The 26,010-nt window shown below is 36.2% G+C and overlaps 1 protein-coding gene across 1 annotated transcript in view; it reads right to left on the bottom strand.

Annotated features, from left to right (window-relative positions):
* Positions 1 to 823: 823 nt before the first annotated feature.
* The window catches only part of LOC124238240 (sodium channel protein type 2 subunit alpha), an 82,241-nt gene continuing 57,054 nt past the window's right edge, over positions 824 to 26,010 (bottom strand). The window contains exons 18-26 of the mRNA XM_046658946.1: positions 23,141 to 23,295; positions 21,376 to 21,549; positions 16,797 to 16,919; positions 14,167 to 14,448; positions 12,548 to 12,601; positions 9,464 to 9,601; positions 8,995 to 9,099; positions 3,905 to 4,175; positions 824 to 2,019 (exon numbers count right to left, since the gene is read on the bottom strand). Coding sequence (XP_046514902.1) covers positions 824 to 2,019; positions 3,905 to 4,175; positions 8,995 to 9,099; positions 9,464 to 9,601; positions 12,548 to 12,601; positions 14,167 to 14,448; positions 16,797 to 16,919; positions 21,376 to 21,549; positions 23,141 to 23,295 — 2,498 coding nt within the window. The remainder of the gene's footprint in view (positions 2,020 to 3,904; positions 4,176 to 8,994; positions 9,100 to 9,463; positions 9,602 to 12,547; positions 12,602 to 14,166; positions 14,449 to 16,796; positions 16,920 to 21,375; positions 21,550 to 23,140; positions 23,296 to 26,010) is intronic.

Genomic DNA, 26,010 nt, shown 5'->3' with positions numbered 1-26,010 from the left:
TGTATACATATATATGTATATACACGCACATATACATATATACATATATACATGTACGTATAATGGAATATGTAAAAATAAAACAGTTCTTTAACGTTTGTGAATTCTATGGAACATTTACAGGCACATTAAAATTTTTCTGGATGAGACACCTTAAAACATGAATAGCTATTTAAGCACCTCAAAAATCTAAAAACATCCTGAAACAAGAAGTAAACTCTTTCCTTTTGTGATGTGATTTTTTTCACGTGTGAATGAGAAGTGCAGCATGCCTTCATTTAAAATATATCCAGTTATACAATAGAGAAATGTAGAATTCCTACCTTTAATCCCTCTCCCCAAACACAAACCCATTTACAAAAATAGTCACATATAATAGTAAACAACCTGTGAATTAAAAAAAAAAGTGATAAATTCACAGCATACATTTTGTAAAAATATGGCAGGTGTGGCAGTTAACACATAAACAGTGGTGACAATTACCATTATCAAGTGTCACGTGTTGACTTTACATAAAAATTTAACTCCCCTCCCCCCTTTAAGTTGGTTCCTATAGTCTGAGTAGCCATTACGTCTCTGCTCTTCAGCAGTGTCAGCTGGTTGTGAAAACAGAAACCTCCTGGCGATGCTGATTTTCTGGTTTATTGAGTTCCAGTTTGCTGACCAGAGGTCCCTGTCTTGTTATAGGCACTGACCTTAAGTATACATTTGTAAAAACAGTCAGTTTGGCATAGACGTCCTGTGGGAGTCCTGTTGACACTAACACATCACCATCACAGGCTGTAAACAATTGATCACAAAATGGAATATTCTCTGTTTCTTTTTACTTTTTACTTTCCCTGATATCTTTCCCTTTGTCTTCCTTTTCTGATTTGTCTTTTTCAAATTTTTCTTTTTCTGGCTTGGTCACACTATCATAAGAAGGTGGCGAAGTGGTGGAAGGTGTTACATCGGTTTTCTCCGGAGTTGAATTCTCATTTAGTTTATCAATGAGGATATCTTCTTTGATAGGTGTTCCATCACCTTCTTTGACTTTGTCTTTCTTATATATACATGAAACCTTTTTAACTTTTTGCTTCAAGAGGTAGCGTCTATAAGCCCTCTGGATAACAATAGCAGACACCTCCTCTTGTTTGCGTTTCAAAGTGGTTGTGATGGGCTCATAGGAGACTTTGGAGGGATTTGATGCCATGAATCGCTCCTCCATCTGTATTCGAAGGGCATCCATCTCTCCACTCTCACCCAAAACACGCTTTGTAAAGGCAAATAAAATGTCAAGGCAGTGGATCCGGTCCCCACTGACCATAGGCAGGTCCATGGCAATGAGCTGGACTTTGTTTGGTTTTGCTATGAGAAGAGGAGGATCCAGGGCAGCTGCAAAATCAGAGAGCTTGGAGAACTCTATAAACTGAGTGGCATCAGGATCAAACTTCTCCCAGACCTCGTAGAACATCTCAAAGTCATCCTCACTCAGGGGCTCTGCACTTTCCTCAGTAGCAACACTGAAGTTCTCCAGGATGACGGCGATGTACATGTTCACCACAACCAGAAATGATATGATGATGTAACTGACAAAAAAGAAAATCCCAACAGATGGGTTCCCACAGTCTCCCTTAACTGAGCTTCCAGGGTGATCTTTTTCAGGGTCACAATCTGGAGGGCCACTGTTGAGAATAGGTGCTAGCAATCCATCCCAGCCAGCAGAGGTGGTAATTTGGAACAGGCAGATCATGCTGTTGCCAAAAGTTTCAAAGTTGAACATGTCATCAATTCCAACTTCCCTTTTAACATAGGCAAAGTTGGACATTCCAAAGATGGCGTAGATGAACATGACCAGGAAGAGCAGAAGGCCGATGTTAAACAACGCAGGGAGGGACATCATCAGAGCAAAGAGCAGCGTGCGGATCCCCTTAGCTCCTTTGATGAGACGGAGGATTCGGCCAATCCTGGCAAGACGGATCACTCGGAACAGGGTCGGGGACACAAAATATTTCTCTATCAGCTCAGCCAGAAACATGCCTATGGAAAACCAAGATACAACAACAAAAATAGTATTACATTTAATAGCAGAAAATAAAAATTTACACAAGTAAGATAAACACTAGTTTTATAAAATGTGGACATGAGAATTAGGTTTATATATACATACATACATTTATATACATATATACATACATAGACACATATACATACACACATACAACCTGCAATATTTGTTCAGCAAAATGAAATGTATGTTTGTTGTTATAACATTAACACCTTTATACTAATTGGTGTTAATGGTCACTTTTGACCATTGAAAGTATCGATGGTTATTTTTCCTAATTCAAGAAAAGCATCTATCAAAAGAACAACTGAATTACTGAAGGCCTAAAGATGTCACAAAGCATATGGCAGCCAAGCATAGAAATGGATTTATATTTCTAAAATATTAGTTCTAGAATTTGGACAAGAACTAATGGATAAAGCATGTGATTTTGGATCATGAACATGAGAGTTCTTATTCTTCAGAGATGGTTGTGATACATTTTATTTGGGAGGTGGCAGAATGGTGTGGAGGAGAGAATCCATGCTTTGGAGACACTCATACTTGGGACTCATTCTGGTCCTTGATTTTATGCATCACTAAATGATGATAATACTTAGGGGTTTTTTGGTATTTTTGTGTGTTTTTTCCTAAGGAAGATTAGCCCTGAGCTAACGTCTGATGCCAATCCTCTCCTTTTTGCTGAGGAAGATTGGCCCTGAGGTAACATCTGTGCCCACCTTCCTCTATTTTATATGCGGGATGCCTGCCACAGCATAGCTTGATAAGTGGTGTGTAGGTCTGCACCCGGGATCGGAACCGGTGAACCCTTGGCCGCTAAAGTGGAGTGCATGAACTTAACCACTACACCAAGGGGTAGGCCCCAATATCTAGATTTTTTGTTTCTGTTAAAATTAATATTTACTGAGTAAATATTACTAGGCATAGTGTTAAGTGCATTTACTTACATAATCTCATTTAATCCTGACAACATTTTACAGAAGTATTCCTTGGAAAACCAGGGATTGGGGAGGTGAGGTAGCTTGCCAAAGGTCAGAGTTGGTAAGAAGTGGATATAGTGAAGCTCCAGACCAGGTCCGTATGACCCCCAAGTCTCATCCTCAATCACTATATTATTGCCACATAGCACTGTCGTGAGGATCAAATGGAATGGCACATTGCTTCAAAATTCTACTTTATCAGAGAAAGTGTATAAATAACGGAATGCTGTGTTTCTCTCTATGTATATGTTCTCTTTCCTGAAATGGGCAGAACCTCATGTTAAATCTCTTACATTTACTTTTAGTGCCTCATTTAATGTTCTGTACGTAAACACTTAATATGCATTGATGATAATGAGTCTGTTTTGAATTTTTGCACAAAATGTCTACTTCTGAAAAAGAATATTACCAACCATAGAAAACTAGCTGAACCCAAAGATAACATGAAGCTTATATGCGTGTGGATATACATAAATACATATACACTCTATTCCAGTTATCTAGGAGATCTTATTTATGGACTATTTGACTACTTCTAATGATTTATATGTGTACATGTGTGAATTGTTTATCAAAACAATACATGTCTATACTTCAGGGGTACGACTGAGTACAGGAGGATTATGCCAAAGTTGAAGTTACTGTCTTCTGAAATGAGACAAGATGATAAATGCAAACTGAAAGATGTAATTTTTTTTTTTACACATCATTTCATGCACAGCACACAATTAGAGAAATGACAAGCTGAACAATGGACGATTAGACTTTTACTTGAAATTTGTGGATGAATGAGAAAGATCAATGGAAAACATTTTCAAAGTTTTAAAACGCAAATTTGCATTAACTTCCTTAATTAAGTAAAAGCACCTCTTCTTACCTACAATGGAGAGAATAACCACCACAAAATCAAAAATATTCCAGCCAATGGTAAAATAGTAATAACGAAGAGAGATTAGTTTCAGCACACATTCTCCAGTGAACAGAACAATAAACACTAGATTAATCCAGTACAAAATGTTTGTCATTTCTTGACTCTGGTCATCAGTTTCCACCATCATGGTGACCATGTTGAGGCAGATGAGGATCATGATGCTGATATCAAAGACTTGTTTGGTTACAAAATCAAAGACCATTCCTTGGAATTTGTTCTGGAACAAAGAATACATAAAACTTCATTTAGAAACTAGAAAAAAAATTCAAGTTCAACTTATCTGATTTTAACATAGCAATATGAAAATGCAGCTTTTATAAAAGCACCATGTTTGTTTACACTTGGAAGAAAATTTTGTATATTGGAATATCCAACTCTTTTCAAATGTATTTGCTTTATTTATAGTGTTCATAATACCAGATTTTATAAACTGACTCTATGTCAAAAACCACCGATTATGTTCTCAGTGCTCAGAACATCAACATGTGTATGATGGACAGTCGGTAAATAATTGCCACTATAATAAATCTTTGATATCCCATATGTTGGGTGTGGGTATCAAAATTAACCTTTGAGAGTTAATAAATAAATACTTCTCCAGCTTTTTCTGTCATTTTTTTTCTTGTTTCTGCCTTTATATTCTCTCTCCAAAGCCACAGCATCTTAAATTCTACCTTAAGGTTCAGCTGAGAAGATGTTTTAAAAATTATAGTTTAAGAAAAGGGACATTCGTGGAACAACTGGTGAAATCCAATTAACTTCTGTATTTTATCTAATGGTATTGTACTAGGTTAATTTCTTAGTTTTGATACCTCATCTATCATTATCTAAGATGTTAAAGTTAGGGAAAGCTGGGTGAAGATTATATGAGCTAACTTTTGTAAGAATAAAATTATCTTTAAAAATATAATAGTTCATAATTCAGGTATTAAACCTTTGCCCTCTTCAGTTTGGACCTTATTTCCAAGCATTTAGTGGCCTTATGTCTTGCTTATGAAATTAAGTCCTTATCTTATAAACCAGTTCTGCTTTGGACCCCGTTTTGTTCTTTTTGCCTGTATCTGTTTAGTATTTCAGGCACTCTAGGGCTTGTGCCCTGACTTCTGCTAAGCTGTCCTTCTCTGCCTTCTCAACTAGCACAACTGATGTTCTGTCATCTACATACTTCAGAGTCTGCTTTTCCAGATGGACACGTTTATCGGTTTGGACTCTCTATATTAGTGCTCTGACCTCTCCCTGGTGAGAGACATCCATTACTGCCTATTGAAATTCTTGGACATCAAACACTAACTGTTTGTTACATTTTGCTCTTTTCTCTGAATACATATCTGCTCTGCTAGACTGGACTTCTATTGCTTCAGCTGGATCTGTCCCCCAGAGCCTCCTTCAACCTAATAAATGTGTCTAGTCACAGTTCCAAACCCTCCCTTCTTAGTTTTTATTTACTGCAGTTTACTTTTCCAAGTCTGGTTATGTTCCCCTTATTTCTATCTTTCTGCTATTTCCTACCACTCTTCTACCATATCATTTTATCTTGTTTATTTGTCCCCTCTGTTTAAAACAGACTTCCTCCACTCCTTCGTCTGGTGAATTCTAACTCAGTTTTAAGTTTTAAGCTCTCTGTGCTTTCAGAAAACTTTGTGCTTACATTTGTCATAAAATTGATGACTGTGTATTGCAACTGGGTTGCCCTTATTTAATTTTAATTTTCTCTTCAGTTGTCTGGAGGCTCTGCAAGGACAGAGCAGTGTCATTTTTCTCACAGATATATCACCTAGGGTGTAATAGGTTCAAAACTGCTTGAAAACAGAAAACTGGTGTTTATTTTCCTATCAGCATGATTAATCAAAAGCTCCTTAGATTCCCTGACTATATAGTTTTCCAGGGGGTCACCTGAATGTACAACTCAAATCTCCAGTCACTGATCACCGGCTCCAATTGAAACCCCGGTGTGCAGAATATGCTGGAGGAAGCTATATAACCCTGGAGGCCCTGTCCACCAAAGATTTATGCTCTCTCACCCCATCTTGGCCCTTGACAAAGATTAGCAATCCTTTGTCCCTCACTTGCTCCCAGGATAGTTTCAAACTTCTCAGAAACTTTTCATTCTCTTGCTCTCTATTCTTATTTCTTTTTTGAAAACATTACAGTCAATTGGTGTAAAGAAACTCCTCTGATTCCTTTTGCATATCATATTATCTTGATTTCCACACCTATCTTTTTATATAATACTCCAAATTCCTTAGAGGGCTCAGTCCCTTTTCCTCTATAAATCTAACCTAGACCACACTGTTCCTGAGCCACATTCTGAGAGACTTTATTCTATATTTGTTTTCTCTCTTCAATCTCTTCCCCTCCAGAACTCCTGAATTGCTTCAAACCTAATCTCGCAATCTTAAGAAAATTATTTTACTGTTTCTTCTAAATATTCATTCTCTCTCAGACTGCCCTCCCTTTGATCGATTGTCAAATTCTGCAAACTAGCATCTCCAATTTTCTTTCCATTCATGTCCCTACTTCACAACCTGCATGACAGCACTGTTCGTCCAGTGGTATAAGGCAAAAAGTCATAAGTCATCTTTGTCACCTCCTTCTTCACTTCTCATATTCAATTAGTAGACAAACCTTTTAATTTCACTCCTGTGATAGCTCACAAATCCATCTGCTTGTGTTCGTCTGCACACCACTCTGATTCAGGCTACCTATCGTCTCTGAAATAGCTCCAAACAAGTCTACGATGCATACACACCACCTCCGTCAATACTGGCTGAGTGATCTTCACAAAACCTAAACTGATCAGGTCCCCTTCAATGGTTTCCCATTGATCTAAGGATAAAGACAACTCTTGAACATGGCCTTCAAAGCCTGGAAAAGTCTGGCCCATCCTGACCTCTTCATTCTGAATATGTACCAAATGAATCCCCATTCCCTACACTCCAGGCTCGGTGGCCTTCCTGCCTCAGGGTCTACACATATGCATTCCCCTTCTCATAAAGAGTGTTCTTATTCCCACTTTGCCTGTTGATACTTTCTCTCCTTCTTCCATCCTCAGCTCACGCACCACTTCAGTAAAGCCTTCCCTAACTTCCCTGATTAATGAGGCCCCTCCCCATTATCAGCTCTCACGGGCAAATGTATTCTTTCCTTCTTGGATGTTTCCCTTTGTTAGTGTGACTTTCTGCTTACTATTTGCTGTGCCAACTACTCTATGTTGTTTAATATTTAATTCCAAATGCTTAGCATAGTAAATTGTTAATGAATGACTGAATGGATGGATTTCACCAGATCATTTCCTAATTTGCCAAGTTGTTCCTAATAATATTCTAGCTAAGTACACTGATCTTTTCTCATACATTCCTACCACTTTCCAGGTAAATCTTTATGTCACCTGATGTAATTAGACAGCCTCTTTTCTTTTGAAATTTTCTCACACACACACACACACATACTGCCTTATTGATTAATTTCATTCCCTCATTGACTTACCTTTTCCTACAATGGTGAAGCACCCAAGGCTTCATACTCAGCACATTTTTTTGGGTCTAATTATCTTTCAAAAATGAATCAATGCTTTAGAGCTCAACTGAACTTTGTCTGACAACTCTAAAATCCTTATCTCAGTCTGACATCCCCTAGGACTTAAACCAGTATTTCCAAACGCCTTTACAAGACTTTCATTTATGTTAGTGGAACCGATAATTTCACAAAACATCAACTGTTTTAGATTCTCCATTATTTATATGTCCTCCCTCTTTTCCTATATTTTATAGCTGCCTCATCCCGTTGAATCTTCTTATTGGCTCATTTATCTCCTGTTTTCCGGTCCTATTGGCATGATCCCATATTATGGACTCATCTTCTTGTGCATAAGGGTTCATCTTCTTGTCTAAGGCTCAGCATTATCTTGTCTCTAATATCTTCTCATACCAATCTCTAAAATCTCCTTTTCTTCACATTACTATACTGTTCTCTTAGCTACATTATACTAGCATTGTTTAATTAAGATTAATTTCTGCAGATTCATAGTGGTAACTTTAACTCATTTAACCCAGAAAACCTTGTGTCTACTACTCACTAACTCAAATATGTGCCAAATATTTCTGTGGCCTTGGAGTATACAATTTCTTATATAGGGAATGTACTCTGCGTTTCTTTCCATCGATTCACATTGTATTATTTCTCAAAGACTAGGCTCAACTTTACATTCATTATGTTTTATCCAATGTAGCTATGTACTTTCTTTGAGCTTTGGCTGAGTTACAAACTGAATACGAGCACGGCCAGTTTTATATTGTTACTAATGATTTCACAAAGTCTTCATTCCTGGGGAACACTGGATTGCCTTTCACCATGTATACCTTGGGGGAGGAGTTCTGAGACTTAATATCTGAGCTGTTCCTCCAGGAGTGCTGGAAGAATTCAGAGACTCTCCTGACAACAATTCCCTGCAGCAACCAACAGAACCAGAAGCCACTGGCAAATATACAACTGGAACAACCATAGAAAGTCATAAAAAGAATGATGTCATCTGATCTACGGGCAAGATGCTAGGAGGAAATATGAGGTTTTATTAAAACCAAAAACCCCCAAAGAACTATGACCTGGTTCATTAATGATCCCATTCTATCTGCAGAGTTGGACAGAAAATGGGACTTATTTGAGATGTATCAATTATTCTGATCGTCCCCACTGCACTCTGAGAACATTCAGTATTTCCACATATGTATGTATGGATATGTTTTCTTCTCTACATTAGAAGCTCCTCAGTGACTTCAATCTTATGTAATACTATAGGCATATAAGTGTGAAAATTTTCATTTATATATATTTTATATCTTTATATATAAAATATAGTACATAGTTGATATATATATATATAAAATATGTATACTTAGGCTATCTAAGATAGCTAGTCACATTGCTAAGGTAAAAACTCTGTTTTGCAAATTCACAAAAATACTAGTATCTAGCAATTTGGGCTATGAAAGTGATAGATAACATAGGTTTTATTGGTGATGAAAGTATGTTATTCTTACAGCAGGTCGAGGTATGGGTTTTTGTGGTTTCTTTGAACCCAGTTTTTTCATTGCATTGTAGTATTTCTTCTGTTCTTCTGTCATAAAAATGTCTTGACCTCCAAAGTAAAGAAATAAAAGCAAAACTCGTTAAAATCATGTTCTTTGCTAGCTATAAAACTCACCTTAGTAATTGTGCGAAAATTGGCTCCCACGTTTTATTCTAATGTTGCTAATATCTGTATTTATGGAGATGCATATACTCAATACATAAATTATGCCATATTAATCACGTTTCTACACTAAAAATAAAAACACATGCTATCTGAATTATCAAATACCTAAAAACATATAAACAATTAAGTCTCTCAAAATAATCTCCGAATTATATATTTTTTCTTTTTGGTGATTGCATTTTGGAGCCAAAATAAAACAGTGTGACATTTTTAGTTCACATTTTAGAGTAAAGATGAAGTTTTAGTATACTTATCTTCTTTTTCTGTTGATTGAAGTTATCGATGATGACACCAATGAAGAGATTCAGAGTAAAGAACGAACCAAAAATAATAAAGATGACAAAATAAAGATACATGTACAGATTGTCTTCATACTTGGGTTGTAATTCTACCTACAAAATACGAAGAATGATAACTATTAGAACAAATACTTGTTTTATAAAAATGGCAGTGAATGCTCACTTCTCAAATCACGTCTTAATTGCTGGGAATGAAAAAAGTAAACATTAAACAGATTTTATGACACATAAATCTAACATATTTATTAAGAGTCCTGCAAGATTATTCACTGACTTTAGAAAATGAAACTACTCATAAAAAGTCTGAATAATTAAAATTAATTTCACCTAATAAATACCCAGATTATAAACACACTTTCCTTTATAAATGAAGACTCAAACAGGGCATTCAAAGTGAGGATTTCCTCTTTCCCCAGAAAACATGCTAGAGTCACACCATTCTATGCTAAAATGTTTAAGATTTACTCCTCTAAGTCAGTTCCTCATCTGTAAAATGGAAATAATAGAACCTAAACCTCATTGTAGTTGGGAAGGTTATATGTATCAAGGTATGAAAAGTACTTGAAAACAGTGCTCGGCCAATTATAAGAGCTAAGTATAAAGGTTTGACTCCTATTGCACATCTCTTTTGGTAGGTTACAAGCATTATTGTATCTGTGGATATAGGTACACGGCTAGGACCTTTCCTTTCTGAAAATAAGTCTATTGATTCATTCTACTCAGGCCTTTGGCACTGTTTCTGCAACAATGATACACTCTCTTGTCCAGCACACTTTCGGTTAAAAAAAAAAGTGTGCTAATTGGTTTGAGCTTTGGCTGTAACCTACAGTTCAGGTTTCACAGGATATTGTTCTAATCAACTCAGTTAACCTGTCATAAGTAGCAATGGATGCACGTAATGACCCTGAGTGTCGTGAAGTCAATTTAGAGGGTCAGGGCTAACATGACTTTTTTTTCTAACAAAATAGAGTAAAATAGAAAACATTGGAAATATTGTAAAAGCACCTATTCTTTGATGAGACTTTTATTTCATTTCTGTGTGTGTGTGTTGGACAGTGATATAAAATGATATTTTTAAACGTTTTTAAATTAAATATAATACATACAGAAAAGTGTACAACACCTAAGTGTAAAATATAGCAAATTGTTATAAAGTGACTCTCACAACCCAGGACATTGTCAGGACCTCAAAAACCCTTGCTGTATTCTTCCAAACATAAATTTTACCATTTCTGTTGCAGGCAATCATCCTGACTTTTCTAAGAATTTTGTCCTTACTTTTTCTTTAGAGTTAACAACTAAGAGTGCATTCTTAAACAATAAGGTAACTTGTGTCTACATTTGGACTAGTAGACAGATTTATTACAATTCTGTTATATTTTTAAGACTCACCCATATTACTGGGTAGACTGTATTCATATATCATTTTCATCACTGCTTCATATTCAATTATTTGTCCATTTTTGCTACTTTTGAGTTGTTTCTAGTTTTTTGCTAGTGCAAAAAAAGTTACATTCATTCTTATACAAAGATTTGCCTATACCTGTGCACAAGTTTCAGCAGGCTATATTTATAAAAATGAAATCTCAGGGGGAAAAGAATATTTTTTACTTTATTGAATAATGTGATAATGCCCAACTTTTTTTAAAGGAATATTTATCCATTTTTTCCCCACCAGCATAGTAGAAGAGTTCTTATTGCTGTTTATCCTTGGAAGCACTTAATGTTGTCAGACTCTTAATATTACCAGTGAGGTAGGTTTATAGGTGATAACTTATTTTTGTTTAAATTTGCATTTCTCTGTTGATTAATGAGAGTAACAGTCAGCAAATTTTCATAATTTTAGTGGCCAATTGACTCTATCTTTTGTAAAGTGCTTGAATGTCAAGGAGTTATGTATCAGACAGTGTATGCTAAATTATTAAGGAAGAAACTGAAAGTAACTTTCCTGTCATTTAAGTTAATGATAGGGAAGGTGGAAGGAATTTTAAACAAATTAATCAAATTGGTAGGAAACTGCTGTAGAAAGTAGTCATGAGCCCATTGTTTGTGGTCAGGGTTCAAAAACATGTTCTACCACTTAACACATTAAGCCCCTCTTTCCTCCAATGGTAAAATGCAGTTAATATCAACTATGTGATAAGGTTATTATTTAGGATTAAATGAGATAATGTAAGAAATCCCTTAGCAGAGTGAGTGGTAATAAATCATAAATCTTTATTATTATTCAAAAAGCTCATAAGTGGGATTCCTGATAGGGCTTGCAGAGTTACAATGCAGGGTGTTTAGCTCTTGTGCTCTCTCTCTCTCTTCTTTTAATAAAGTGCAAAAAAAAAACCCAACTCAGGAATTCTTTCTGAGTTAACACCTGGTTATTAGTGTTAGGGAAATAACATTTGAGCTCAATTACTATGCTCTGGCAATATACCAGAAGCCAATCTTTATTTTTCAAAATGTGACTTCCTCCCTCATTGTGAAGTAATGAGAAATTAATGGAAACTGTACAAAAAAATTCCAAAGTACTGATGTGTATAAGGTAGATTGTTAAAGCTCCTTTCCTCTACCACACACTCTCACTTCCCAGAAAGAAACACTATTAAGGTTTTGTTTTGTTTTGTTTCCTGTTTGTTTTTTGCTCCATTAGTCAGATCCTTCCTATTACAAGGAAGATAAGAAGCTGGAAGAAATCTGTGACAGATGAAAAAAGTGCCTGTGAGGACTTCTAATGCACAAATGGCCAGAATTATCAGAGCCAAAAATAAAATGTCTCATTTTGAAAACACTCAACAAATTTCTACATGCCAGGTGCCACACTAGATAGTAGAATAGAGATGTTAAAAGATTCACAGTGAGTAGAGAAAAACATTCAAATCAAATTTTGGAAGAAATAATATATGGTTGAATATTTTATTTTTGTAATACCGATGTGCTCTATAAATTGGCCAATAGCTTTATTTTATTGACGTTATCACTAAATTATAACAGTGTGGAAATATTCACTGGATCAAATTAAACAATTTTCCCTCTAAATAGACTTACATTTCGTGAATCGACAGCTGCATACATGATGTCCATCCATCCCTTAAATGTGGCCTGTAAAAAAGTCACATTATTTAATTTCTTTTTCTCCCACAAATTATAATTTTAGAAAAGAAATTAAGTATCAGATTAATTGACCGAGATCCATTCCAAAAACAGGTATGTGAAATAGTTTGGGGTTGCGGCCAGCCCAGTCACATAGTGGTTAAGTTTGCGCTCTCTGCTTCGGTGGCCTGGGGTTTGCAGGTTCAGATCCCAGGCACAGACCTACACACTGCTCAACAAGCCATGCTGTGGCAGCATCCCACATACAAAAGAGAGGAAGATGGGCATAGATGTTAGGTCAGGGACAATCTTCCTCACCAAAAAATGATCAATAAAATAAAAAAATAGTTTAGGGTTAATATTTAAACTTTTTGGGCAAAGTTCTATGATACATGAATTGAAAATACTTCAACTTTATATTCCTTATAACATTTTTATATGTATCTTTAACATCTATAATTAAATCATGATAAATGATAACAGTATGCTATCATCAAAGCAATTAACAACCTTGACTCTGTCATGCCTATAAGAATATACCATGAAATTTGATGAAACAATTTCATGTATACAGTACTAGCACCAGACAAGGTGAAAACTATGCTGCATTGTTTGATCTTAACGCCTTCTTTTGTACTTATTCTTTTCTAAATGATATCACCAATCACCAATCATGATGGTTGTTCTTGAAAATCTCCTCAATATTGTTGAACAAACTGTTTTGAGGCAGTTATTCTATGAGAAGAAGCAGTTTCTTAATTGGAAAACAAAAATTATATTCAACTGCAATTTATTCTATTAAATATTTATTTTTTGTTATGTGGACACAGCAATCCTGAAAACAAAATTCTTGCACGTTTTTCAGGTCCTCAGTGCCTCAGGCTCTGTCCTTCCCCCTAATATTCATCCACTGTTGGGTATTGAGTAGGAGGGTTATCTCAGGGAGCATGTGGACATGACTGAGTGGGCAGTTGAGGAGCCGAATGGATTTTTATGAATTTATAGCAGACGTAATAGTCTGGGTTGGAGGTTTTGCATTTGCAAGGGAGCAAGCTCCCTATCTGAAAGTGTTCACCCAGCAGGCAGAAAGATGAGAATTGGGGTTGGAGTCTGAGCTAGGGGTATAAAGGTGGGGAGTTCTGGTTATGGTGATGGTGAAGGTTGGTAAGTGGAGACATGATGAGGGTTTAAATATTGTCTGGTTGCTGAGAAGGAGTATAGAAATCTACCACGTGCCCCCCTGCCCTCCGAAACACACACATCTTTCCAACCCGACCCTGGGGTCAGTACCTCTACTTTGCTTAGAGTAGGAATGAAGGAAAACAGTGGAAACCTAAATAGAAGTCTTAGTAACAATGGATTGTTGCTGGAATACCTAATACATGATCCGGGAGACTATAAACTTTGTAGAACTGTCTAGTGTCTAACGTGGTGCTGAAAGATAGTTCAGCAATGACTGAGGAAGAATCTAGGCAGATGGGCCAGAGGAAGCATGTATTTGCAAATAGTGAGAAAGAAGAACTTGAGACTCATTTCAATAATACATCACAGAGAATAATAAAGTGGGCACTTACTACTTGAAGCAGAGAAAGATATCCGAGTCCCACATTATCAAAGTTTACTTTCACATTTTTCCACCTGGCAGTCTGATTGCTCTCTATGAGGGCTTTGCACTCGCTGTAGTTGTTGACCACGCTTACGTCAAACATTTCTCCGGTGGTGTAGTTAATACAGTGATAAAACTTGCCCGCAAAGAGATTCACTCCCATGATACTGAATATCAGCCAAAAGATCAGACAAACCAGAAGCACGTTCATTATGGATGGAATGGCTCCTAAGAGAGCGTTGACAACAACCTGGCACAGAAATGCAAAGGAAAAAGAAGTGAAAAGTCAGCAACAAATATTTATTTATTTTTACCTATTTTTAAACACTATAAAAACAACAGTCAAATGATAGAAAATATATATCTATTCTTAAATTAAATATTGGGCAGAAACCAATCTCTGGTAGCTCCAACTAAGAATTTTACAATTATACTTAAGAAGGATGTATAAAAATAAATTTTATATTAAGGAATATTTTCTCAAGAGGTAAGGATATATATGCAGCAAATTTTCATTAATGAATGGAACTAATTGTAAATGCAAAGATTGGCTAAGAACACAAATAGTGACATGACTATAGAAGTCATGTTACCATGTGCACATTACAATTTTTTTAAATCACGCAAACGACACAATCTACTATTTAAAATTTGAGAATAAAAGAGAACACTTGGGGATCTGTTTCCAAGATGAAAGGGAATACTGATAATAATTATTCTGAGAAAGCAAATGTCAACCAGGACGGTTCTAAGCAATGTAGTATAGGGTCAATGTACGTACAAAAGATCCGCAGCAAAGAGACTGGAGCTTGGAGACTGCACATGTGATGAAGAGAAAAGGGTTTGCAAGTCTGGAGATCTGTATTCAGTCCCTATCACAAGTGAGCTGTGCGCCTTTGGGCAAGTTATTTAACTTTTCTGGCCCTAAAAGTCCTCCTTTGTGGAATCCCTTTCAGAAGAAAATTCTCAAATTATAAATTGAGAGATTACAATAATCAAAACATAGGCTTGGCTATGAGTGGCTTTGTTTTCAGAAAATAGGGCGATCTGAGTCCCAGGGTTTTGCTTGATGGCTTGGTTACTCGAAGCTTTCTCAATTAACCAGGGCTTCTAGGGGACTTTTTCAGGACATTTCTTAATTATCCCTGAAGTTGATATTTAGCTAAATTTCTTGCTCTGTACAAGCACACCTAAACCACATCAGAAAGAAACTTTATCGATGAGTAGACATTGAAAATATGAGAAATACATTAGCTTTCTTCAAACCCCTTATGAGATAAAAAGCATATACACACGCATCCATACGTACATATAAATATATGAGCAATGATATCTTACAGCAACAATACCAAATGGGTACTTGGCAAAAGGCACAATTCAGCTGTAAATTGATACCTGCAGCCTATTCAGTGAAGGATAACATTTTAACGTATTTTTAAAGGAAAGTAAGTTTTAACGAACTTATAACAGTGTAAAGTTACTACTAGAATTTCAAGTCTCTTTGCTAATTCCGAGGTGCTTTGAGATTTGACACTGCACTTTTGAGTTCACCACAAGGAATGCTCCACAATGCAAATGTGAGCCGGCCCTGGTTAATAGAGTTCTCATTGGAAAAAAAAAAAAAGCCGAATTTCAAAGAAACAATACATGTGTTTTCCAAGAGTGTCAGATCTATTGAAGGACTAGGAATTTAGGTTCTTACATAGGCAAATTCCATATAGAAAATATGAAAATTATTCTATTACTGAAAGTTTGAATCTCTGTTTTTAAATTAAACCTACTACTGCAAAAACAGTGATTTTAAATTGGGAAAGTGAAAAGAATTTAACAGCTAACAATTCCTTTTTGGCAACCATGTGCACACGCACCTACACACACCGTTCATTTCTGGTTGTGTTTGCAACATTTAGAGAAAGTCCTAAGTAACTATTTTCAAATGTCACAAGAAGTATCATTTTCCAAAAGTTCCTTTTGAATAGCTACATCCATTGAGACAGGATCATCATTTCCTCGGTGTTGAGGGTATGTGGTCTCAGGTTTTGTGCCCCAGGGGGTGACAAATGGCAGTACACATTCCTCCCTGTTCCTTTGTACCACCTTTCTAAATGAACGTTAGATTTCCAGTTGACCTACTTTTTAGCTATCTCAGCCTGTGTTTGAAAGCTAAAAGGCCAGATTCAGACTTTAAAAGGCTCAAAACACATCATATGGAGCAGCGAAGAAATGATGAGGAACGATTTGGTGGTTTTAAATTACAGTGACTGGGATTTCCTGCACATTTATAAGTGGAATGAACATCGCTAATCTTAACTCACGTCAGAAGCCTACACAACATGACAGAGATTTCCCACAGAGTGAAAAATCTAGTTAGAAGCAATCCAATTGCTTCTAATTAGAAGCAATCACTCAGGCATCATATTCTGTGAGGTCTCCAACAGTTTCAAGTGTATGGATGTCTGACAAATATTATTGATTGATTGGTTACGTCAGTATGAACGTTGAAGACACAGATTCTCCATGGATTTTCATTTCTAAGGTACACAATGTCAATCTGTTCTCAATTATGATTCTAACAAACTCTAAAGCATTTGGTCTTACCCTCATTCCTTCAAACCGGGATAAGGCTCTCAGTGGCCTCAGAGCTCTTAGTGTTCTGAGGGATTTGATGGCACCGAGTTCTGAGTAACCCAAGGCATTCGCTGTTAAGCTAACCAATGAGACCTATACAGAAAAAGCAACACGATTTTCTTATTTACAGACAAAAACGCTTACACAGTTCAACCTTGCTCGAGGCAAGAAACCAGCAGTTTTCAAACTTTAGTGAGTATCAAAATCACCCTGAGGGCTTGTTGAAAGCACAGATTGCTGGCAGAGTTCAGTAGGTTTGGTGTAGGGTCTGAGAATTTGCATTTCTTCAAGTTCCCAGGTGCCCTAATGATACCGGTCTGTGAGTCACTTTGAGAACCACTGTTATAAATTTATGAAAAAGAAGAAAATATACATGTTCTCTTTTCAAGATTCTCGACAGAAAAAGAATGACACAGATATGCAATCTTTATCTACAGATCTGTAAAACTTGATCACTTCTCATATTATTTAGCAGACCTGAAAGGGAAATTAAAACTTCGTACAAGTATACAGCTACGCAAACCACAGGTGAACCAGAACAAAAATACATTCAGAAAGATCCAGGCCTCTCCACGGTGGCTTTGTCTTTCTGTAAATTTCAGTGTGAGGGTATAAAATTAATAATTAGGTCAAATTAAAATAATTAACTAAAAAGAAGTTGAGATTTTAGTATAACTAATTAGAAATTGCTGGAACAATGTTTTCTTTAGTCATTTATATAGATGACTAATGTAGATGATAAAAGTTCTAAAAATCTCAGCTAGAAAGGAAAAAACAACAGTCATAGGTGGCACAGAAATGTCTGCTCTCCTCTGAAAATACATAGAAAACTTATTAAAATTATGTAAGCAAAGAAAAGACATTTTCTCCTGAAGTATACCTGAATTTCAAAAGCAGATGAATGAAAACAGATGTGTAATATAGCTTTTAAGAGTATGGCGTTAATGGATATTTGAAAAATATATTTTTTAAGAAAAATAAGTGAAGTGCATAGAAAATTTTCACAACAAAACTTGACTTAATTGAACTAATTTTGCACATATAATCTGAAAGAGTGAAACCTGTAAATTTGGAGAAATTGGAACTATAAAAATTTATCTTAAGTGGTTTATATATTTTTCCTAAAATCTAAACTTTTAGGTTTTATAAGTCCCATCTTCACAGACAATTGGATAATAAAGCTACTGAATTATCATTTATTGTGAAGATTTTCTGTATATAAATATGAGGACCTGCAGTACTTTTCTTCTCTGCAGACAGAACCAAAAAGAGAAAGGCATAAATTAAAGGATGAAAGAAAAAAGTTAGACATGAGAAAAAATTCTGAACAGGGCAACATTGATTGGCTAATTAAAAGAAGTGGTAAAATATTCAACTTTATATGACTTGTGTAGCTAAATGTGAAAAGGAGATGCATTTAGGCCTTCTCTTTCTGGAGTAACCTCCTAATTAGTCTTTTGGCCTCTAAATAATCCCCTTTCTATTCCCTCATTCACACCTCCACCAAATTTCTCTGCCTAAAAGAGTGAACTTTTCTCGTCACTCTCCACAGATAATTCCTCAGTGGCTTCTTCTTTACTAACTCGAGTCTAAATCTCTTTGGATGGCCTCCCAGCTTCTTCCAACTCTTCTCCAACTTGTCTTTCTTACCTTATCATCCAATTACAAAACGTTTTCCCTCACCTTGTGGCACTGTGCTTACCCTGTAGGACTACTTGTTTCTAGAACAGGCCCTGCTTTGCTTTCATCAGTGTCTTAATGCTTTGGTGTCCCTCCCCTCCTCTCTATCTGCTAACACTCTCACCCCTCAAACTCTAGCTCACACTGCACTGCTTTCACGAAGCCCTTCCTCCTCCCTCAGTGAAGTCAGTGGCTCTCAATACAGATGTCCTCATCTCAGTGCATATATATCTGTCCTCACTATTCAACTGTAAGCTCCCACAGGCCCAGAAAAATGTTCACATTTGTATCTCCCATAACAAAATGGATGGTAAACAAATATATTTGATAGAAAGCAAAGCATTGATTAGTTTACTATATGATTATAGCAGTTTTCTTAAATCTAAGAAGGTAAACACCAGGATACGCTGGTACAGATAGCCACCGACTTTCAAAAGCTCACGTTATGCCACTTTGCATTTATGAAAGACATACATTAGTATCTGTTTTCACTAAATGAAAGAAATCTGAAGAGGATTTTCACTTCTACAAAAAAAAGCAAAAATAGCGTTCAGTGTTTGTTTTGCAGAGAGCCATTATGCAGGCTGTGTATTTATCATATCTTTCCTGCTCTTACTATATGTTAGCGTAATTTTAGCTTTTATGTGTTATTTGGTATGATTTGGTAGGTTATTTTGGGGGTCTGAGAATGCTCAAAAATTCTCCCATTTATGGGGCTGGCCTGGTGGTGTAGTGGTTAAGTTTGCATGCTCTGCTTTGGTGGCCAAGGATTTTTGGCTTTGGATCCCAGGCACAGACCTACACACTGCTCATCAAGCCATGCTGTGACAGTGTCCCACATACAAAAAAAAAATAGAGGAAGACTGGCACAGATGGTAGCTCAGGGCCAGTCTTCCTCGCACACACACAAAATTTTCCCGTATAAATTAATGATAATTGCTTCTTCCTTTAATGCCATTTCAGCTTAACAAAAGATTTCATGGAACCCTCTACTTTCAGATAGTGGGGAAAGCCTGTAATATGTGCATCAGCTGCCAGACAACTAGATTTCTCATAAGAATTTCTTTGTATTCAGGTAGTATTGACTTAATACCTTTATTATTACATAGCTATATTAAATATCAGATATTTTTATTATAAAATTACCAATGTATCATAACCACATACAGAAAATAAAGAGAAAAAGTATCATACACAATCTCATCATACAAATAAAAGAATGGTTATTCTTGGTATGTTTTTCCATTGTTTGTAATATCCAAAGACATTATTTTTAAGTATTACTTATTGTATCATATTTTTGCTGTAAAACTTTTGATGTAATTCTGGGTGTAGCTTTATATGTTATATTTAACAGTAGATTTGCTTTGGGCAGATTAGAAAAAAGCTAAAATTTCTTATATTCTCTTAAATTCAAACAACTCTCTTTGTCTTATAAACTTTTTCTTCTGTTTGGTGATTAGAAAGCTCACACTGGATTAAAAGTTGATATGTTTTTTCACCTCAAACTGTGAAAAATAATCTTCTCCATGAAGGGGTCTACCTTCTTCTTTTGCTAGCATAAAATGTAAATTTTATATATCAAAAAGTCTTTAATTGCCAAGAAACTATTACAATCAACAGAATATTATCTTTAAAATGCACTATTTAACGTATTGTACTTTCCTGCCAATTCCAGCATCTTCCCCATCTCTATTGACTGTGAGCACCATCCTGTCCTCTCTTCCCACACCCCCAGCCTCTGTCCCCACTGGCTCACCTAGTCTTTTCTAAACAAAAGGCTTTTAAGTTCCTTTCTATCCATTCTGAATGAACTACTAACTTAAAAGGGATTTAACAAGTAAATCTTGGGGCCAGCCTGGTGGCATAGTGGTTAAGTTCAGTGCACTCCACTTCAGGGGCTTGGGTTTGCAGATTTGGATTCTGAGCATAGGCATGCACCACTCATCAAGCCATGCTGTGGCAGCAACCCTCATATAAAATAGAGGAAGAATGGCACAAATGTTAGCTCAGGGCCAATTCCTCAAACAAAAAGAGGAGGATTTGCAACAGAGTTTAGGTCAGGGCCAATCTTCCTCATAAAGAAAAAAAAAAGATGTAAATCTCCAAAACTAAAGAAAAATGATTTTTAAATTTTTTGTTCAGTTAAGTTCTTATATTCGTGAATAAAAGGTGACATCTTCCTCAAAATTCTCCCTCAGAAATCAGGGAGTAACCTCATATTCAGCTTTTTAAAGCCTCTTATATCCTGGTACTCCTATTACTTTATTTTCAACACCAATGCAGTTTAATAAAACCTTTAAATAACTGGATAAGTGTTCCATAGCCAATCTGTTTCTACCATCATACAAATCAAGAGGTGTCTCTTCTATTTGGACTTTCAAATTTCTTTGTAATTAGTAATCCATCTGTGAGACAACACTTCCCAAGGGCCTCTGGTGATGACAGAGATACTAACATCAAAGGTGCCTGCGAAGAATTTAAATACAGTTATTACGTGAAACGTGAGAGTGAAAAAGCAAAGCTTCATCATTAGTATATTCTTTTGTTTAACTTGGTGTTTTAAATATTAATTTGAAATTAAATCAATACATATAATAAGGTGGCATTTGACTGTTTCATCTATGAAAGTATATGCATTTAAATAGGCAAAAAAATGTTTTGCTAAACCATTCTGATCTCAATAAAATTACCTGGCAAAAAAAAAATGTTTTGGGGCATCTTCCCATTGGGAAAATGGGAATCATCATTTGTATTTGGGCCCATGCAGTATTTACTGAGAGCCCACAATGTACTAGGCACCATTGCTAAGACTAGCCTGTACCATCACATGCCGACGGAATGAAACAAGAAAGTGCAGAATACTCACATCGACAATCAGGAAATCTAGCCAGCACCAGGCATTGGTAAAATACACTTGAAAACCATATGCAACCCACTTGAGAAGCATTTCCAGAATGAATATGTAAGTGAAAACTTTGTCAGCATATTCTAACATGGTCTTAATGGTTTTTCGCTGCTCAATATATATATCTTCAAAGGCCTGTAAATGAAAAAATTCCATTGAATTTCATTGTTATGAACTGTCTCCAATTGATGTCTTAGAAAAAATAAGCTGCCAGCCTCTTCTCAGGTGCCTAAGGCTGGAAAGCTTCCTGTTTCCCACAGTGGCATTTTGCTCTATAGTTATCTGTACACAAATGACTATTGACTGGGCATTTCAGTCAACCAATGAATTCAAATAATTTTTAAGTTTTGGTGTCAGGGTGTCCCAGAAGAGCTTAAGATTTTCCAGACACTGACAGCTGCTTCTCTTCAGAGCAGGAGGCAGAAAATCACCTGCAAACGGATCCGTTTTGTTCAGTGCAGAGTAACTGGAATGTACCTTCCCAGCAATGCAAATGTAAGGCCAGGAGCCCCTCAGTCTGGGGAAAGGGGAACAGATTCTCATCTTTCACTTCTCCCTTTACCTCTCTTGCACAATTTGGGCATGTGTGTGGGTGTATGTTGGGAAGTCCCCTCTGCCATCATTTAGCAGAGCTCTTTGGAAAGGGTGGGGGGACTCATTTGCAGGAGCCCCTTGGCCTTCTGCAACGAAAAGGCCATTTGTCTAACTCAATTCTCTTATAGGAAAAACTATCAGGATAACTGGTGGTCTGGATCAAGGACAAAGGACATTTCTCTCTTTCAGAGATAAGGGGGATCTAGGTTTGTGACCAGAGCTCAACACAACGGACTAAAGTCTTGTCAGCTTAATTTATAGCTGAAGCCGGAAGCCCCTGAGAGGCCAGCCGTTGTGCCAGCATCCTGGTGACTTTGGGGAGTTCTGACCGGGTGTAGTTGAGAACCAAGAGCTACTACAGCAAGGACACTAGTCTCTGAAGAGACTTCACACTCCTCCCTCTACTCAGCATTAAAACGCAAGGCTGACGCTCTTTGCTCTGAGTACACGACAGGATGCAGGATTCTTAGCCAAATCAGAGGCGGGCTGAGAGGCCTCCGGATACAATTCCAATAATCCTCCTCTGAAATCAACTCACCAAACACTCTAGTGACTAATCGAAAAAATAAAAGAAAGGCAACCACATTTGGATAACCAAATCAGAAAAGGATCACACTCTTCATTACATCAATATTTTAAGCAAATTGACCATTCCATTGAATAAAATCAGACATAAATTAAGTTTATAATGCTTTTACTTTGCTATTAGTCGGTAATTAAGTTAGTCTACTATTTGCCATTCATGCGGTTGGTCCTCGTGAAGCAGCATGAACGAGACAGGTGAGTTCCCTGCAGGGATGGAGCTTAGTTAAGCAGTTTGATATATTAGATGATAAGCCCCTATCGTGTCTACATAGTCATTCTTAATAAGAACTGTCTCTGATGACTAAAAGTCAGAAAGATCCTTCTTTAAATATTACAAAACACCATACTGATCGGAGTTTGATTCAATCTGAGGCCTATTCCAGAACAATAAAAGTTGCTATTTATTGAGCCTCTCTCACTGAGCTAAAAATATCACACGTCTCTCATCCTCACAAATACCTTATTGTAAAATCACGTAATAGGAGGTTCACTAAGGGGAAAGGTAAAGGGTTTCAGGTAAGGTAAAGGAGCAGATCACGTCACCTACCAGCGCCCCACTGCTGAGCAGAATCATGAAGACGATGAAGGTTTCGAACCAGTTATGCTCCACTATCTTATAGCAAGTTTTTCTCACGTTCCACCACAGTTTCCCTTTGCCTTCCTCTATGCTTATCTGACAACACTTGAACTTCCGTACACAGTCTAAAATAGGTCAAAGTAAATGAGGAAAAAAAGTTACTCTTTGATTATGTACATTTGTGTTGGTGGGAGGTCCATCTACATTATTACTTGATCCATTGTATAACTATTTTTTAAGATGGTTTCCACTTATAGAACTAGAAATCATCTATATGGCTTTTTAATCATTCATTCAACAAATATTGTTTTCATGTTTTGGGGACTGTTATAATGGATTATATCACATTATAAAAACATATCATAGAAAAATAAAATCATCAAAAGTTGATATCCACCCTATCTTTATACTGTGAGTGTGATTCCACGCATACATGAACATTACATATATTTGAATTCTAATTAGTTCACTTAATGGTATACGATAAACATTTCCCTTTTTATAACAAGTAAATAGGATTTTGAAAACTTTCACAATACTTCTCTACATAATATTACCAGACTCAACTAGAATTTATATAACTATTCCACTATTATTGAATATTTATGTTGCTTTAATTCTGGCTATTATCAGCAACAATATAATAAACACCTTTGTGTAATTTGTGGATTAACTAGATCAAAGGCCCATCAACAAATATTTATTGAATATCTGCTGTATTCAAGGAATTGTATTGGACAAATTATAGAACTAGAAGGTGTAAAATATGGCCTTGCTCTAAAAACAGTGTGCATTTTAGGTAGGGGAGATTTGTCCACAGATTCTATAGTTATAAAAAGCAACAATTATCACAAAATAAGGTATTGTGAGAGTTCATTGGCAAAGATTAATTTCTGATATTGAGCTTTACAGAGGAAATGGATTGGAAGCTGGAGTTTGAAGGATGGGTAAGAATCAAGTCTAGCACACAGAGTTAGCTGTAAAGGAGGAGAAACAATGATAAGTAAAATTTGATGACAGAAAAGTCTGGAGAGAATCATGTCATGGAGAGAATTAGGACTCAAGACTAGAAAAGATGCTTAAAATCAATCTGAAAAAAGAACCTGAATGAGTCAGTTAGAGAAGCTGGATTTTATGTGCTAATGGGCACAAGATTAAAGGATTTATTTGGGAGTTATAAAGAAGATGTACCTGATAAGAACACTGACGTAGAATTATCTATTCCTATACAAAGCATTGGATGGATAGAAAAAAGAAGAGGAAAAGGAGTTAAGAGTCTATGAGATTCACTCAACGGGACATTAAACAAAGTGAAAGCAAGGGTAACAGTGGTGACGGTGGTCAGGAATCAAAAGATACTGCTGAGTTGACAGGACCTGGCGGCACGTAGAATATAGGGGCGCTGGGGTGTGGGAGAGAAGGAGTCACGAGACAGAGTTTTAACCGTGATAGAGGGCCCTTGTGCAATGAATAGAAAAATGGAAACTTCATCTTGAAGAAGCATAATATTTTACTCCATAGATATTTATCAGATGCTACTTTATAATGTCAACCAGCCAGATCATATCCTTTGTTTCATGAAAATTTATTGAAGTGTTATTAAATGTTATTAGTTTCCTTCTTTAAGAAATAAATAGCATATTAGTTTTTTCTTTCTGGGCAAGACCTTTTTCACATTTCTGTTTCTCAAAGGATCAAGAAGAATTACATGCCCTGAAGATACTTATTGTAATGGATTAAATGGGATTGTATTTAGTTTTTTTTTTCCCCTAAAGAGGATATGAGATGAAAAAACACTGTTTAATAGAAAAAGATCAATGCTAGGGGGAATGCTCAATGCCAAATTTGAGATACTAGTTTACCTTTGAGAGGGAAGGAAGGGAACGGGATAAAGAAGAGATACAAAAGGGGCCTCATGTGTATCTGTTTTATTCTTAAATAAAAAGTCTGAAGCAAAAAATGATAAAAATATTCAAGTTGTTAAAGTTGGTTGGTGGGTATCTGTGTTATTATTATTTTCTATAATGTTATGTTGGTAATATTTCATCCCTTAATTTTTTTAACTTTACAGAGCACAAATGTTGATAGCATCATAATTATTATTATGCACATATTGTGACCCTAAAAATAAGCTAATTGTCTGGGAAAGAGTAATAATTAATACCACAGAAATTACTTTTGTGATATACCACCTGAATGGTTTGTGAAATCATAATTTTTTTCATAATCAAATAACTGCACTGATAGGTATGCAGATTTTTTGAAGGAAATAGTAAAAAAGTAGCTTCCTTCAAAACTCACGCTGAACAAATAGCATAATTTGAAATTATTTAAAAATTGACAATTCATATTTAAATATTTCTTTTCACCAATGCATTTAAGTCCAAAATCAATAGGTGTATGCACATAATCTTCTGTAATAACCTTGAAAGAACCTATTGACATCAACGGTGATTTCTAACATCTATATAATTACATGTTTTTAAAATTAGCTTAAGCCAGTTCTCATGGTCTAGTGGTTAAGATTTGCACTGCAGCCTGGGTTTGTTTCTCAGACAGGGAACCACATCACCTGTCTGCCTGTCTGTCTTACTGTGGCGACTGTGTGTTGCTGTGATGCTGAAAGCTATGCCACCAGTATTTCAAATACCAGCATTGTCGCCCATGGTGGACAGTTTTCAGCGGAGTTTCCAGACTAAGACAGACTAGGAAGAAGGACTTGGACATCCACTCCCCAAAAAACAGGGCACGAAACCCCTGTGGATAGCAGTGGAGCATTGTCTGATATAACACTGGAAGGAGAGAGGATGGCACCAAAAAAAAAGACAGGGCAGGGTTCC

The sequence above is a fragment of the Equus quagga genome, chromosome 4 (genome assembly GCF_021613505.1).
Source record: "Equus quagga isolate Etosha38 chromosome 4, UCLA_HA_Equagga_1.0, whole genome shotgun sequence".
NCBI lineage: Eukaryota > Metazoa > Chordata > Mammalia > Perissodactyla > Equidae > Equus > Equus quagga.
Note: the sequence above shows the minus strand (reverse complement) of the source record. Positions and strands in the feature narration are given on the sequence as shown.